The 16326-nt window shown below is 43.3% G+C and overlaps 1 protein-coding gene across 1 annotated transcript in view; it reads right to left on the reverse strand.

Moving 5' to 3' along the window:
• Positions 1–16326, reverse strand: part of GCLC (glutamate-cysteine ligase catalytic subunit) — a 287303-nt gene that overhangs the window by 15137 nt on the left and 255840 nt on the right. The window contains exons 13-15 of the mRNA XM_086926430.1: positions 4315–4396; positions 4121–4224; positions 3900–4020 (exon numbers count right to left, since the gene is read on the reverse strand). Coding sequence (XP_086782556.1) covers positions 3900–4020; positions 4121–4224; positions 4315–4396 — 307 coding nt within the window. The remainder of the gene's footprint in view (positions 1–3899; positions 4021–4120; positions 4225–4314; positions 4397–16326) is intronic.

Genomic DNA, 16326 nt, shown 5'->3' on the forward strand with positions numbered 1-16326 from the left:
ACTACATAGACTTCTTCCAAGACAACAAGGTGCAAGCATCAGAGCCCAACACCAGATAACGATCTGAGCACAAGTATGAATTCTGCAGCTCATATGCCTCAAACATAATTGTTCTCATAGAAATGTCTGCTCTCCAACTCCAATACAGAAATAAGCATGAACAGAACAGAAATACACCAAATGTGGCAAGAAATAGAAACATTACTCAGTAAAAGCACATTTGATGGAAATCTGTTTAGTAGTTTAAGGAATTTGTATTAAAAACATTTTTTGTGGGCTTGAAAAGGTTATTAGTTAGAGATATCTGGACCTTTTGTCAACGTACAAAGCTCGAGCCCGGGTTTGCAGACTGTATCCATCATTATACTGCAAATCAATAAAACAAATATGTTATGGAATCCTTCGCGTGATTTCCCCTGACTTTTTAGGCTTCCTGTTTTGATGGCTTAATTTTTGCTGGCCTTTGTATTCTGCAAAAACAACAATTGCTGGGCAGAATGCTGAATAATGTCAAACATTCACCCCAGTACAGAGATCTGGGCCTATATCCATCTTGTTTTACTCCCCATGCCATCCCAGTTTAAACCCACCCATATACAAAATCAGTCTTGACCCTGCCTCCCATAGGCACAGTTCAGTCGATCAGGCCAGGCCATCCCTGGTCCGGAAACAAGCATCCTAGGACTGGTTTTGGTATATCAACCCTCATCCGCCAGGCTAGCTTGTCTCCAGTGGCATGGAGAGCACAGGACCAACGTCTGGGCATACTCATCCCACCGTGGATGACAAATGCAAAACGAACAATTAATGGACAGAATGTTGAACAATGTCAAACGTTTACCCCAGTACAGAGATCTGGGCCTAAATTCATCGTTTTTTGCTACCATTGCCATTCCAGTATAAATCCAGCCCTTTGTATTCTAGGCACTTTACCACTGCTACCCAGTGAGCACGTGCTCTTTCACTAAAACATGGTAGCATTGGCTTATCCACAATTGGCAAGTTACATTTACTTACAAGTCCCCACTGCAGAGCCTGTGTGTGCAATTTTGAACTACCATATCAATCTGGCAACACTCTTGACAGGCCCAAACCTTCCATTTTAGTGTGCATAGAACACCCATAAAGTAGTCCCTGGATTGTCCCAAGGGCAGGGTGCAGTGTATTTAAAAAGTTGGACAAGTACTTTTACATGTCCAAGTAGTTAAATTCGTTCTTCACTACCGCAAGGCATATCTCTCCCATAGGGTAACATTGGAATTAGATTTTATAAGTGTAATTTCCAATTGAGAAAAGATGTATAGTTGGGTTTGGTGACCCTGGACTATTAATTTAAAATCACAACTTGCGGTAAAGTTGAAATTTAAGTTTAAAGTCGGAAAATGCCACTTTTAGAGAGTTGGCATCTTCTTACCTAAACATTCTGTGCCTACGACTGTCTCTGAATACACGTCTCGGGTGGGTGACAGCTGGGCTTTGTGCATTACCTCCAGAAAGCCACACACCAAAGGAACTTAGGCAGGACTGAGGGACCAGCAACATTCTAATGGGCCATCCTGGACAGGAGGGAATGGGCTGTGCCTGTCCACACACAAAGAGCTGCATGCCCCCCTCTATAGAGTCTGGAGCCAGAGCAGGGGACTCTGTGCACTTCAAAGACCTCTCTTTAAGGTCTCCCCCACTTCAAAGGCATAAATGGATGCAAATTCTGGGCCCCTGACTCCAACTCCGTATACTTCTGGACCTGAGGACATTCTGTGGGGAAGAAAGACTGCTGTGCTGCTCAAAGGAATGTCACATGCTAGCCTCTGCTTGTCTTTGTTGGATCCTGCTTTGCTGTGCCTGCCCTGTTGCCATCCTTGCCTGGGAGCGAGAAGGACTGGACCTGCATCTCTACATCCTCAGAACCAAAGTGACTTCAAGGGCTTGCATCCTGTTTCGAAGTCTCAGGGTCTTCAAAGACTTCCAGCAACCCTGCTACAGCCTCTGGAATCTGCCAACTGTGGGTCCTGCTGTGCCAAGAGGTGCCACTTCCATCCTGGGCCCTTGGAAGTAGGTTAATAGCAAACATCATGCATCCCTTTTATGCCGGTCAAAACAGACACCTCTCTCCTTGACGCAGACACATCACTGCTGTGCACAAAGACCTCACATAGCCAGCTGCGCAGCTTGACAACAATGCATCGCCTTCATCGTAAGATTTGCTGCGATACATCTCAGAGAGCATAATCAGAACCGAAGCCTTGCCGACCTCCAGCAGGATCGACAATGCATCGCCTCCTCTGCTCCGCCCATCAAGTTTTCTACAACAACACATCCTCCATCCAAAGGTACTTTTTCAGCTAGATAAGGTCGGGCCCAGTATCTGTACTGCACTCGGCCTAAACTTACGAATTCATGTAGGTCATGCCTGTCCAGATTTTCCCGGTTGAAGCTTTATGCTTTTTTAGCACCATATTTGCAGACATTCTTTAAGAATTCGTAACTCCAGTTCTACCTACTTGATTTTTGTCATTTCGGGATGGTTCTATTCATTAAATTAAGTTCTATTTTCTAATGTGGTGTGGATAATTTTTTAGTGATGGTCTTTACAGTTTTACTGTATTAAGTGTTGCCCAAATACTTTACACGTAGCCTCTTAAGTTACGCCTGACTGCTCTGTGCCATGATACCAGAGGATGAGCACAGGTTGATTTAGGGTGTGTATCCGACTTACCCTGACTAGGATTGTGGTCCCTACTTGGACAGGGTGCATACCTCTGCAAACTAAAGACCCAATTTCTAAAAAAATAAATATTCAATATTATTATTTTAAAAGTATACCTAAAACAGTTATCACTCAATATAAAAAATAACTGTATTAAAGATGGTTAACACAATCATCTCCTCATGATTAGAGAACTCAAACTGCAGTGTCCTACAAAATGTCATCAGTAATGTCATCAATATCATCTGAGATATTATTAATGATCTCATAACATGCCATCAGTGATGACATATGGGAGGTAATGAGCAGTGCATGCCTCAGGAATCAAGTTATGGTTAGTTTACCTTACCATAATTAGCAAATTTGAGGTTATTTACACTTCACCATTAACTGCGCTGCAACTGTGCGTTCTTAGTGAATATGCATATTTTCACTTTTTTAAAGAAACCCTGCACAAAGGGGTCGGGGAGTTGGAGTTTTTCTCAGAGGAAAGATCCCATGAAGGAGGAGAGATGTCATTTAATTACAATGCATTACAGGATTTCAACCATATGCAAGCAATTGAGTGCCATGATTATCGGTAAAGATCATATGATGGAGAAATATTGCCACCTTTGTACAGTCACTGGAAAAATCTACTCGTCTCCAAACATTCTACACGATTTATTCATGGAGGTCTATTTAAATGGAAGCTCAATGTAGGCACAAAAAGGTCTTCTATAAGCAACCATCTTCAACTAGAAGAGTAAATGTTCTGCAACACACAAACGTCTGCCGTTCATGTGTTTCCAGAATTACACCTTTTGGTCAAAAAGGCGTGGAGAGATCATGATAGACTCCCCTCAGAGTACAATCAATATCTGAAGTCCTATTATATCTAAATATCCACATTAGAAATGGTGTTTAGATTTTCCAGATAGTTTCCCAGACAGTTAACCCCATTTGAATTAGGTGAGAATTCGAAAGGTGAATTCTTTATTTTGATCTTTGGTAAAGCATGTATTTATAAATTGTTTACATGTTTCTCTGACGAACTGAAAAAAGAAACAGATCTGCTATTTTTGGTCTTACTTAATTTTAGGGTACAACTGTTGATTTCAAAGTAATCAGAGTATGTCCTGAGGTTCTTTTTGTGTCATAAATGGAAAAACTTTAGCAAGGATTACAATAACAAAGTATAGACAAAATATACCTGAGGCTCTTTTTTTGATTAGTCTGAGGTAGTTTAAGATGGTACATCTTGTGTCCACATCAACTTCCATATTTTCAAGATAGGAGTTCAGAATTGGGATTAAACCAGGAAACACCCCTTCCTGCAAGGTTAATAAACTTGTCAACAACCTCTATAGCGGACAGTGAGAGAATACTTAATCATATTTTTAACACGAAAAAAACAACATAAAAACTAATCACCTTTCCATTGATGATCGCATCAATACTCATTAAGACACACTCCTCATTATCTGTATCAGTCCCATTATAAGCTGTAGTGCAACCATCAACAACGGCATTTCCCGCTTAAGGCAAAAGAAGAAAACATACATCAATGATTATGAAATTATGTAAAAAAAACTTTGTGTATTAAAACTGGAAAGGGAAAAAAGTACCTTTACAAATTTCTTTCTTGAAATAAAATTTTCCTTGACGGACAGCATCTCGTTTCTGAGCTTCCTTCATGTTTTCATCCACCTTATATTAAAAGTTAAACAAAAAATGATGTTCTAGGTCTGAAGATGCCTGACTCTTGGCATTTGTAAGTGGAAAATAAAGATGCAGACTCTTAGTACAGTGAAAAAGCTGTTAGAACAATTTATAGAATTTATTAAGTGCCTGTAATGCATGGAAAAAACATTTTGGTTACTGCCAGGTCAGAGGTATTTTAGACAAATTACTTGCCTTCAAATATAGCTAAAAGCCTATAAAAACATAGCGTTCCCATTTAGAGTGGCGAGCTGGACCACTCACTTTGCGGATGCTCAAAGTATCAATTCCTCAAATTCCATTACCCCATCCTACAAAACCAGTGAAGGCCAACTCAACAACACTGGGCAGGCAAATTATTGGTCCAGATAAACTTGAAGCGTCATCCAGCCCGTGTTGTGTGGTAATATTAAAAAAAATTGCTTTCAGATTCGGTATTACATAAAATAACTTGAAATACACTTGGACACAAACTGTAACTTAAGACTATGCAAGTTTCTACAAACGGATGTGTGTGCATACACTTAATATCTTGTAACTCAATCATCTTGTGCAACTTAAATGGCTTCATGGGCCAGAGAAGGTTTTGTGTGAATGTACAACTTGAAATAGAGATTACTATAGATAAGCAACATTTTCAATTTGTGTGTTGTAGAATCCGATGCTGTGCATGGCTTATATAGCAGTATCATGGTCTCCTAATATGGTGGCTGTCAGGAAATAGTAGCGTAAAGGGAAGCAAATGTCTTTAAAATGTCTACAAACACAAGGAGATGATGGACAGAGCGCTGAAACTTTTCAGACACTCACCTCCAATCAGATAGGGTTGAATCCATCACCGTTCTTTTGCTCACTTCGCCACCCCAGTTCAGACCAAGCCATTTTCCAATCAGTATTGACCGTATTCCTCAGGGGAATAGTCCAGCCTGAACTGCCAAGCCAGGTTTAAAAATGTCGGACCACTTTGGGCTTCTTTGCAGACTTGTATATCCACAAAGAAATGCTTAGAGAAATGTTTAGAACACATTGCTGATCTACTAATGGCAGCAAAAGGATACACTAAGATTGCCACTATTGTTCCCTCCTTGCTGAGCTCATTGTATGCTTTGAGGGGCTTGAATTGCCTGGGCATAGAACATTTGAATAAATGCAGGACTGTATTCTGCATGTGTATCACGCATGCCTTGGAAACACTGTCATTTGAACGAACAAGTCTGTAGCACGCATTCATTCTGCACGCAAATCGTTGTAACTACGTGCCGGGGGGGGGGGGGGGCACCGGATTTTGGAATAGTTTAATTCCAACTCCAGTCTGCGCAAATGCAGGGAAGGTGCTGGACTTTTATTTCAACACCATTCCACCAAGTGCACCTCCTAAAGCAAGTCGTAATTAGTTGCGTGCAGAACAAATGCATGTTTAAGACTCGTTTGTTCTGTTGCTGGATGGAGCTTCTTCCTAAAGGACGTTTCCTAATCGGAATGCATCAAACAATCCACCTTGCAATACAAGATTTGAAAATGGCTGTTCTTAGTGCAATTGTGTGAATGTAACAAAAAATAGTGGTCTTTCTGACAGTTTTAGTAAGAACAAAGCAGTAATTAAATTCTCTCCCAAGATCAAACAGATATTTTGCAGCAATTTTTGCATAAATGAAAAAAGCAGGCAGCTCAATATATATTTACATACACAAATACTGTGAAATTTGAGATAGCCACCTCAGTGTTCAACAATCTGGCGTCACCACCACAAGTCTGTGACAGGTCATCTTTAACTGCATTTTTTCAGCAGAAAACTACAGTAATACAATTGTAATTCTAAAGCACAGTGCTGCATTTAATGTAGAAATGTGCCATATAATAAAAAGGCTGGGCTACGTTTCCCGCTGTTCCTGTTGAGGAAAAAAGTGGAGAAAAAAAGTGGAGAAAAAAAAAAGGAGCTGACGGGGAAAAAGTGTATCAGCGGCACTCAGTATACACTAATTTCAAAATAGTCAGTAGCTTACATTACCCAACATATTCTGTACGGACAGTTTGCCTTACAGGCTCAGTTCTTTTTGAACAGGAGAATAAGGCATCCCAAAAGTAAACATTTGCATACAATTGTATTACACTGACAGCCAGGGAAGAGGGAGAGTTGATCATGACATCAGGAAGAATAGCTATGATGCAGAAGGAATTGTTTCTTACCTGTAAGCCCAGTTCTCTCTCAGGAGAATCTTCACCGAAATCATAAGCACTGACTAGTCCCACCCACGTGCAGGCATCCCAGAGCATTTTTTTTTAATAATAGGTCTTCTTAAGTTTAGATGTTAACCTTTCTTCATGAAGTCCTGTAGAAACACTCAAGACATGCACATTGTACAGCCTACAAGAAAGGCTATAATGGCCAATTTCCTCAAAGTACATTTAAAGAAGGGTAATAAATATATATAAATGTACGTATACATTTAAGGCAAACTGGAAAAGAGTAATGGACACATTTAATCCCATTCAGAAACCCTTTTTAAAAAGAAATATAAAAGAAAAGAGGACAGAGGAGCCCTACAGGCTGCCTTTATGTAAATGTGAAAATAGTGTATGCACCTTAAAGGCTCCAGAGACCACCAGTATCCCATCTTGTCAAGCAGGTGGCAGTTGCTTCAGTTCTTTAGGCTGGGATGTGGCAGTGTTAGATAGGTCCAATAATCCTCTCTGTCATTTCCACAGTGGAGTAGAGAGGTATGCTTATGTCTTCAATGGAGATTCCCCTAAGAACTGGGATTACAGGTAAGAAACCATTCCTTTTCTCTCAGGGAATCTCCATTGACAGGACAGTTGTAATCAGTGAATATAGTAGCAAGCCCATCCATGCTAATGAGCAATGGAAAAGAGGGAAAACGGCCAACCAACCAGATCAAGCAAATAAATTTCTCAGGGAGGCCTGTCCTACTTCACCATCTGTTCTATTATCCGATTCCAAACAATGTTCGGTAAAAGTGTGAACAGATCTCCATGTAGCCGATTTACAGATCTTAGCGATTGGTAGATTTCTCAATAAAGCAGCTGTATCCCCCTTCACCCTAGTGGAATGAGCTTTAGGTCTACCAGACAGAACTTCATTTGCCTTCTGATAGCATAACAGAATGCAAGACACTATACATCAAGATATGGACTGTTTGAACGGAACGTGGCTAAACCTATACGGATCGGCCCATAGTTTACAAACTATTAGTCTGGCTTGTGCATCTTTTGTTTTGTCCACATAAAACTTTAAGACTCGTCCGAAGTCTAGAGAATGGTGAGCCATTTCAGCTGGTGTAAAAGGGTATTAAAAGGAAGTAGGTAAAGAAATGGTCTGATTAACGCAAACCTCCGAAATACCTTTTGGTAGGAATTTTGGATGAGACCTCATGCCCACCTTTCTAAAATGAAATACAGTGTACAGCTCAATCAGTCAGTCAGTGCATTAATCCAGAACGGACGATGAATCAAGAGATTGCCTAGCCTTGGATAGAGCGAGTTCTATCCCGTGGTTATGGTGCTTTAAGACTAACAAAAGAAATTAGGGCGTCCGATCTCTTTGAGTCTCCAGACAACATTAGGAAAGAGGATCTATTGTGGGTTAAAAAACATTTTTTAAACATGATGTACACCGAGAGAGAGGCAAATGAGATAATGAAACCTATGGTATGAGCCTATCTTTTGCTGAAAACATCCCCATCGATAGAACCATATTTAAAAGTTGTAACAAAGTCATATCACCACTTTCTTTGAACTAGATTCAGATGCAATCTTTTGGACTATATATTGGCCAAACCGCAGGGTTGGAGAAAGATTTAGGCCCTTGTACGTGTGACAACTTCTCCACCCAAGATACCTTTAACTTTACCATGTTAATGACCACTTTCATGAAATTCGTAGAACGTTTTTAGCGCCTATTTTAAAGGGAAAAGGTTTTATTCAGGTACGGCCTGCTTTTAGTATAGTAACAGATGTTGAATAACACACGGGAGACTTTTTATATTGCGAGTTTTTTATTTGCTGCCGTTAGGAAAAGGAAAAGAAGGCTCATTATGCCAAGTAATGCAGCAGCAGTTTGCGATTTCTCTGGGGCACAAAGAACAGTCAAAGTCATTGAGCCCGATTCACAAAAGTAATCCGAGACAAAATCTTAACTTTATAACTTTCGGTTTTCACAAAAGGCATTTAGGAGTAGTAAAGTTAGGAATCCTAACTTTACAACTCCTAAATGCCTTTTGTGAATACTGAAAGTCATAAAGTTAGGATTTTGTCTCAAATTACTTTTGTGAATCGAGCCCATTGGGCATAGTCATTTTTAATTGCTCAAATGTAAAGGTTGAAGTCCATTTGAGGAATTTTACGAAGTTGGAAATAAATGTTTTTATGGTCCCTAAGATTATTTTTATATGCCTTTTATATGTTTTTATGTTGTTGTAGATGATGTTTGTTTGGTACTTTAATCGTTTTTATTAACCAAATAAAGTGGATTTGACTGACTGAAAGTCAGTGTTCTTTTAAAATGAGACTACTCACCTGTAAGTGTTTCAAGGCGCTTGGGGGAATCTGCTGTTCAGTCAAACAGCCAGGTCTTGAGGTCCTCCTTGAATTGAGTCAGATGGAGATTGCCTGAGATGCAGAGGGGGAAGATCCAGGTCTTTGAAACGAGGTAGGAGAAGGATCTCCCTCCAGCAGTGGTCCTGCGGATCTGTGGGATGGTGGTCAGGGCCTGATGGGTAGAGCGGAGAGGTCTGGTAGGAGTGTGGAAAGAGATGCGGCGGACTTGAGAGGGAGCCAGTGGAGGTTTCTCAGGTAGCCAGTGATGTGGCTGCGGCAGGGATGTTCAGGATAAGTCTGATGGAGGCGTTTTACTGTTTCATTTGGAGTTTTTGTGTGGTGTCAGCATGAAGTGCATTGCCGTAGTGGAGTCTGCTGCTGACGACTGCTTGGGTGACCGTTGCCCTGGACTTTGTGGGGATCCACTTAAAGATTTTCCAGAGCAGGCAGAGCATGTGGAAACAGGAGGACGAGACTGCGTTGATCTGGTGGTTCATTGACAGCTAGGCGGCCAAGATAATGCAGAGGTTTCGTGGTAGGTCCCTGGGTGTCTGGTGGAGGGAGGTTCCGAACACTGTGGGCAACCAGGAGTTGTCCCAGGTGGAGGGGCTGGGGCCCAGGATGAGGACTTTGGTCTTGTCTGAATTGAGCTTGAGAAAACGGTCCTTCTTCCAGGTGGCACATGCCTTCTTGACACTGTAGAAGTTGTTCTTGGGGGCTGTGGGTTCGTCGGTGAGTGAGAGAATATGCTGGGTTTCGTTGGCGTAGGAGACTATGTTGAGTTCATGGTTTCCAATGATGGTTGCAAGCGGGCCGTGTAGATGTTGATGAGGGTGGGGCTCAGGGAGGAAACCAGTGGCAGTTCTGTGTGTTCTGAGAGAAAAGGTGGAAGTCTGACTCTCTGTGTTCGGCCTGTGAGGAATGAGCAGGTACGGTCAAGGGCTTTGTCGCAGATGACCGTATCGTGAAGTCAAACACAGAGGATGTAGTGGTAGACTGTGTCGACGGTGACTGTCAAGTCCAGGAGGATGAGGCCTATGGTCTCGCCTCTGTTGAGGAGGATGCGCATGTCACCTGTGGAGACAAGGAGAGCGGTCTCGGTGCTGTGGCTGCTTCTGAATCTAGATTGGAAGTGGGCTAGGATGTTGTTCTTTTCGATGAACTTGTAGAATTGGGCGTTGATGACCTTCTTGAGGACTTTGGCTGTGAAGGGCAGCAGGGCGATGGGCCTGAAGTTCTTGAGGTCTGTCGGGTGGGCAGAGGGTTTCTTCAGCAGGAGATTGATCTCTGCGTGTTCCCAGTCCACAGGGAAGGTGGAGGATTCGATGGAGCCGTTGATTGTGCAGCAGAGTTTGGGTGCGATGGAAACTCTGGCTCGGTGTAAGATGTGGTGAGGGCACGGATCTGAGGGTGCTCCGTAGTAGTTGCTCTTCATGATCTTGAGGGTCTTGTCAGAGGTGAGGGAGGACCAGTTGAGCAGGTTCTGCTGGCCTCTGGGGCAATTGAGTGCCGTGGATGTGTGAGGATGGTAGGTCTTTGTTTGTGAAGCTGTTGTAGATTGCTTCAATCTTGTGGTGGAAGAAGGTGGAAAGGTTGTCAAAGAGGTCTTGTGTTGGGGGAGCGGGGGAATGTTTGCTGTCTACATGCCGGGTTAGGTGAATTGTTTGTCCACGGTGAAGAGTTCTTTGCGGTTATGTGCGTTGGCGTTGATGCTTTCCAGTATAGCCGTTTTCTCAGTTGTTTTGATGAGGTGATTGTGTTCAGTGACTGCAGTTTTTAAGGCAGCGTGGTCTGCTGGAGCCTTGCTGCTGCTCCATTTTTATTCGAGCCATCTGGAGGTGCGCCTGTACTTTTGAGGGTGGGAGAGAACCAGCTGGCTTTCTTGGAGGTTTGCATGCCTGAGGGTTTACTAAGGGGGGGCAGTGTGTTGGCACTGTTGGATATCCATAGGTGGATGTTGCGTGCTGAGGTGTTAGAATCTGTGGATGTCGGTGGTGAGGTTTGCCTGAGGGAGTTTGTCTTCGGTGACCTTGTTCCAGCTTCTGCGTGGGTAGCGGTGCACATGCTGGTGTATGGTGGATTCGGTAAAGAAAAAATGGATGCAGCCGTGGTCAGTATACTGTAGTTCGGAGGTGTTGCTAAAGGAGAGGTTGTTGCTTGCAGAGAAGATGGGGGTTGAGTGTGTGTCCTGCTGAGTGGGTTGGGGAAGTGACGAGTTGCTTGAGTTCGATGGTGGCGAGGTTCTCTAGTAGGGATGATGTGTTGTGTCGAGGGTGTCCAGGTGAAAAAGGAGGCAGCCGAAGAGCATGCAGTCTGTGGAGCTGAGGGTGTGATGTGCAATGACTTTGACCAGGCGGACAGGGTCCAGGAGGCCTGTATATGAGGGTGCCCAGGAGGGTGGGGCTCAGGTTGGTCTGGATCTTGAAGTGGAGGTGCTCCCTAATTGTTGTTTTCACCAGAGCTGGTTGGGACGCAGAGGAGGTTTCTGTGTACAGTGGCGATGCCGCTTCCTGGTTGGGTGGTGTGGTCCTTGTGGATGATTTTGTAGCCGTAGGGAATGGCGGTGGCGATGTTCGGGCAGAGGCAGAGTTCACCCAGGTTTTCGTGAGGCAGGCAATGTCAGGGAAACAGAGTCGAGCAGGTCACAGATCTCCTCTGCATGTTTATGGAGGGAGCGTGTGTTGAGCAGGATACACTGAGGCAATTGTGTCCATTGTTCGTGGGCGGGTCTGGTGTGTGTGGGGGGGTGGAGGGGAGGGAGGCAAAGGTGTGGTTGCAGGAGAAAAGGACCTGGTGTTATTCGGCAATGCAATATGACAGGTGGCGGGACGTCCAGTGTTGAGGGTGCTGGAGTCGTTAGCAGAGGATGGTCTGAGGACCAAGGTCCGTGGGGCTGGGCGCGGTCTAGGAGTGGACAGACGCAGATGGACTTGCCTTTGGCCCCCCAGCGGCTGCCATTAAGTAGTGTTTGGGGAGAGCTGGACAGCTGGGAAAAAGTGCCGTAGGGGGCAGACCGGGAAAACAAGCAGCAGTAAGGGAAAAGAAAGGGGAAAAAGGCACACAAAAAAGGAGAAATTCGAGAAAGGGAAAAAAAGCAATAATAGATCAAAGGCTGGTGAAAAAAGAGCAACAAAAGATGATCCCCACTGGTCCACCAGAGATAAGGCACAATCAGGTGCCTGCGGTTGGAGGAGGGCCTCGAACCTAGGACCTGAAAGGGTCAAGGGGCACAGGTACCAGGTGGAGCTGTGCGGCGAGGGATGCAATTTACTGACAAGGTCAGTAAAATCGCTCTTTCACAGCGCAGCGGCCGCCACGAAGTAGTGTTTAAGGAGGGCTGGAAGGCGGTAAGCAGAAAACTGTGCTGGACGGGGCAGTACGAGCAGAGGCAAGGGCATAGTTATGGAAAAAAGGGGCAAATAAAAAAGAGAAATATGAGAAAGTGAAAAAAAGCAATAATAAATAAAAGGAAGGTGAAAAAAGAGCAGAGGAGCAAACAGGCAGAAAGCATGAAAACAGAGCAGCAGAAGAGCAGAGATGCTCCCCACTGGACCACCAGGGATGAAGTGCAGGCGGGTGCCTGCGGGTAGAGGAGGACCTCAAATTTAGGACCTGAAAGGGTCAGGCAGCAACAGCTATCAGGCAGAACTGTGCGGTAAGGGAAACAATTAACTGACAAGGTGAGTAAGATCATTCAAGAGAACACAACTCCTTAAATTTGCTAACCCTACATGCTGATATAATCGCTACAAGGAAAGCAGCTTTCCAAGGGAAATGTTACAACTAAGATTTTTGAAGGGCTCACAAGGGGCCTGCTCGAGGTGTGAATGGACTAGATTCAGCTCTCAGGCTGGAGACTGACGCCGTATCTAAGGGAAAACCTTTACAGAAACCTGAAAATGAGGTTTGTGAAGGACATGTTCTGTAGGCATCAAATGCTGCCAAAAGAACTTTTATGGAGGGGATTGCAAGCCTGATTTGGCCAGATGAAATAAATATGAAAGAATCACATCTTGACAGTCTGTTGGAGCCACATTTTTGTCAGTGAACCAGGTACAGAAGATCTTCCATTTATTTGCATACACTGAATGTGTTGAAGGTTGTTTAGCCTTCTCGAGAACATTCATTCTTGTGGAAATTTCAAATGCCCATATTTTAACCAGCTCAGGAGACATGCTGCCAAACTCAAAGATGACAGGTTGGGATTAACCATCTGGCCTCTGAACTGCCTGAGAACATCCGGTCTGCACAGCAGCTTCACATGTGGACGCTTTGACAGGTGGAGAAGGTTTGAAAACCTTTTATTGAAGAAAGTTTCCCTAGTTAACTATTGGTCTATTAAGTATACAAGAACATTATTCCCACATAATATGTAAAGACTCAGTGTACAACAATTATCAGTAAAAAAAAAATATTCATACAAAATTATTTCAAAAGACCACTGTAAGTTCTATCTTACTCTTTGGAAAGACCTATATGGGACAATAACATCACAGTTTAAACACCAATAATAACAGTGATAGATATTTTCCAAATACTGCATATAACAGGCAAAGCCGTACGTCCTATAAATATGGTCCATCTAGAAAAAACTGTACAATCAAAGTGAAATGTATACAAATTTATAAAGATAATAAACAAATGAAAAATACAAATACACTAAATTTGAAGGTGCAGTTGAGTGGCTTTTGATTTAATGATGAACCTTCATGGTATCTGTGCGCATTTCGGTGAACAAATCGCCTTCATCAGGAAAGCCACAATAAATCATATGCAACGATCACAAAGATGGTGGTCAAAAAATGTACGTCATACAAGTATTGGACAGATGGAAAGGTGTCGGCTGGCTTATCCCTATAGTAGGAAGGCTCTTAAACCAGTCAGGATATGATCCAGGTTGGAGCCCAAACAGAGATGTATAAGGAAGGATAAAAACAGCATCTTTATAGAGGTATTCAGTCTGCATGTTCAATTACGGTTTGGAACGATATTTCCGAATAAGTGGTCGCTATATGTGTCCACAATACAGAACTGCGTATGTCACAATATTTCAAAGCTTGCCAGATAAATCATTACTGGGCTGTGAGGCTCCACTACTCTATGGGTCGAAATCAAAGGTCTGAGAACCACAATTGTCAGGGCCCCTCCGGGACAATCAAAATCATGCTGGCCTTCGAATAAAACAGTTTGATGAGAAATTATTGAATCAGAGTAAATGCATAGAGAAATTTTCTGGAATCGGGCATTCCCAAGTGTCTCTGCATGGTACACATGGCGAAGCCTGGGCATTTTATATTTCCTACAATGCGAATAAAGCTATGTGGGGAGTGCCCCACATGCTGAAAATGCATTGCACTATGTCGTCTTGAAGGAAACATTTGTGGTTTTCCTGAAGAATCGGGCTCAGGGTGTCTATTTGAACATTTTGAACACCAGACAGAGGCGTTGCAGTGATCCGCAGGTCTTTGGCTATCAACCAATTCCAAATATTCTGGGCCTTGAGAGACAATGGCCTAGACCTTGTTCCTCCTTGCTTGTTGCAGTAGTACATGGTTGTCGTGTTGTTGGTCTGAACAAAAAGGGATTGCTTCTTGATGGATAGGAGAAAAGGCTTTAACGCTAGGTGAACTGCTTGTAGCCCGAGAACATGGAAATGATAATTCATCTCTCTGAGACCATGTATCCCAGAGTTGAAGGTAATCCATATGCACTCCCCACCCAGAGTGCACCATTTCAAAGACTGCTTTGCTTTGGGAAAGTATTTGATCTTGTCCTCCCAATCATCCAGTCCTGCCAATCATCCAAGTACTGGCCCCAATGATCCTCCAGGCACTCTTGTAGGGGTCTCATGTGGAGAGGGTAGTTCTGAGTCAGAAAAATACATGAAGGCATTAAGCAGAGAAGAGAGACACGGTTCTCACTGTGGGGTAAGATACTTTCATGCAACAGTGACAATTCAGACAGATTGAGAACAGTCTATCCTCCAAAAGACACACTCTTGCTTGTATGGTGGAGATGGTGGCCACTAAGTAATGTAGGGACTGTAGTAGAAGCTGATTTGCTGCGATTGACATGCAGTCCTATTAGATGGAGAAGATTGCTGATCAACTGGTAATGAATTTGGGCTTCTTGTGGTGTTGACGCCTTGATCAGCCAGTAGTCGAGATACGGATCGACAAATATTCTGAGTTTTCAGAGATGTGCAGAGATGCTGGCCATGCACTTCCGAGAAATTTCTGTGGCCTGATTTGAGGCCAAATGGAAGCACCATGTAGTGTAGTTCTTGTGACCTACGACAAACCTCAAGAATTTGCAGTGCTTTATGGCTTTTGGAACTAGATAGTACGCATCTTGGAGGTCTATCAATCTGAGCCGGTCTCACTATTGTATTTGGGGATAGATCAGATGAAAGCATCCAAAACTTCTCTTCCTCTCCTTTTGTTGGCTAGTTTTAGGTCGCAAATGGGGCTAAATTAGTTTTAGAACCTTTCTTTTGCACCAGAAAGTAGCAGGAATAAATTCCTGTTCCTCTTTGTTTGAGAGGGACATTCTCCACCGCTTGCTTTTGCAGAAGGATGTTCACTTCTGTGCAGCATCTGCAGACGTTTATTGGATGGTTTGCGTGAGATATTTGGCGAAGGAGAGGTAAACTTAAGGCAATACCCATTCAGTACAACATTCAAAACCTAGGCGTCAGCTCTTCCCCTTGGTTGCTGATGCTGCTGTTAAGGTCTTGGTTTCTGGTGTCCTTGTAACCATTGAGGTGTATGAACACTCGGAGGGTAAAAACAGTGATAAGGCTTGTAGTTGTGCTTTTGTTGTTCTTTGTGTTTCTCATGAACTGCCGCCTTCAGGGTCTCCAACTCAGACTTCACCCAAGCTATCTCATCATCGGAATGACTGACTAATAAGGTGGATCCCAAGAAGGGAGGATTAAGAATATGCTGTTGGGTTTCTTGTTTAAGAGCTGTGATATGAAGCCAAGAAGTGTCTTCTTATGGCCAAACCCTGACAGAACTTGTGGGCTGTCAGTAATGAAGAGTCAAAAGCTGCATTATTGATTTGGTTGGAGACCATCATGCCCCCATTTAAAATCTCAAGGAAGTCCTCTTGTTGATCTTTGGGGCGGTCTTCTGCAAACTTTTGTAAAGAGTCCTACAGGTCTCTGTCATATCTGCCCAGCAGGGCTGACGAAATTGTTCCTTTCATGGTAGTGGCAGTTGTACCATGATCCTTGCACCCCAATGATTCTAACTTTTTACTCGATCTGGTGGCACTGTGGGCGAAAGTAGCAGAATACAGTTGCTTTTTCACAAGAATAACCACAGAATCAGGGGGAAGGTCCGAGCGGAGAAACAGTGGGT

This window comes from Lissotriton vulgaris, chromosome 6, assembly GCF_964263255.1.
Source record: "Lissotriton vulgaris chromosome 6, aLisVul1.2, whole genome shotgun sequence".
Classification (NCBI taxonomy): Eukaryota; Metazoa; Chordata; class Amphibia; order Caudata; family Salamandridae; genus Lissotriton; species Lissotriton vulgaris.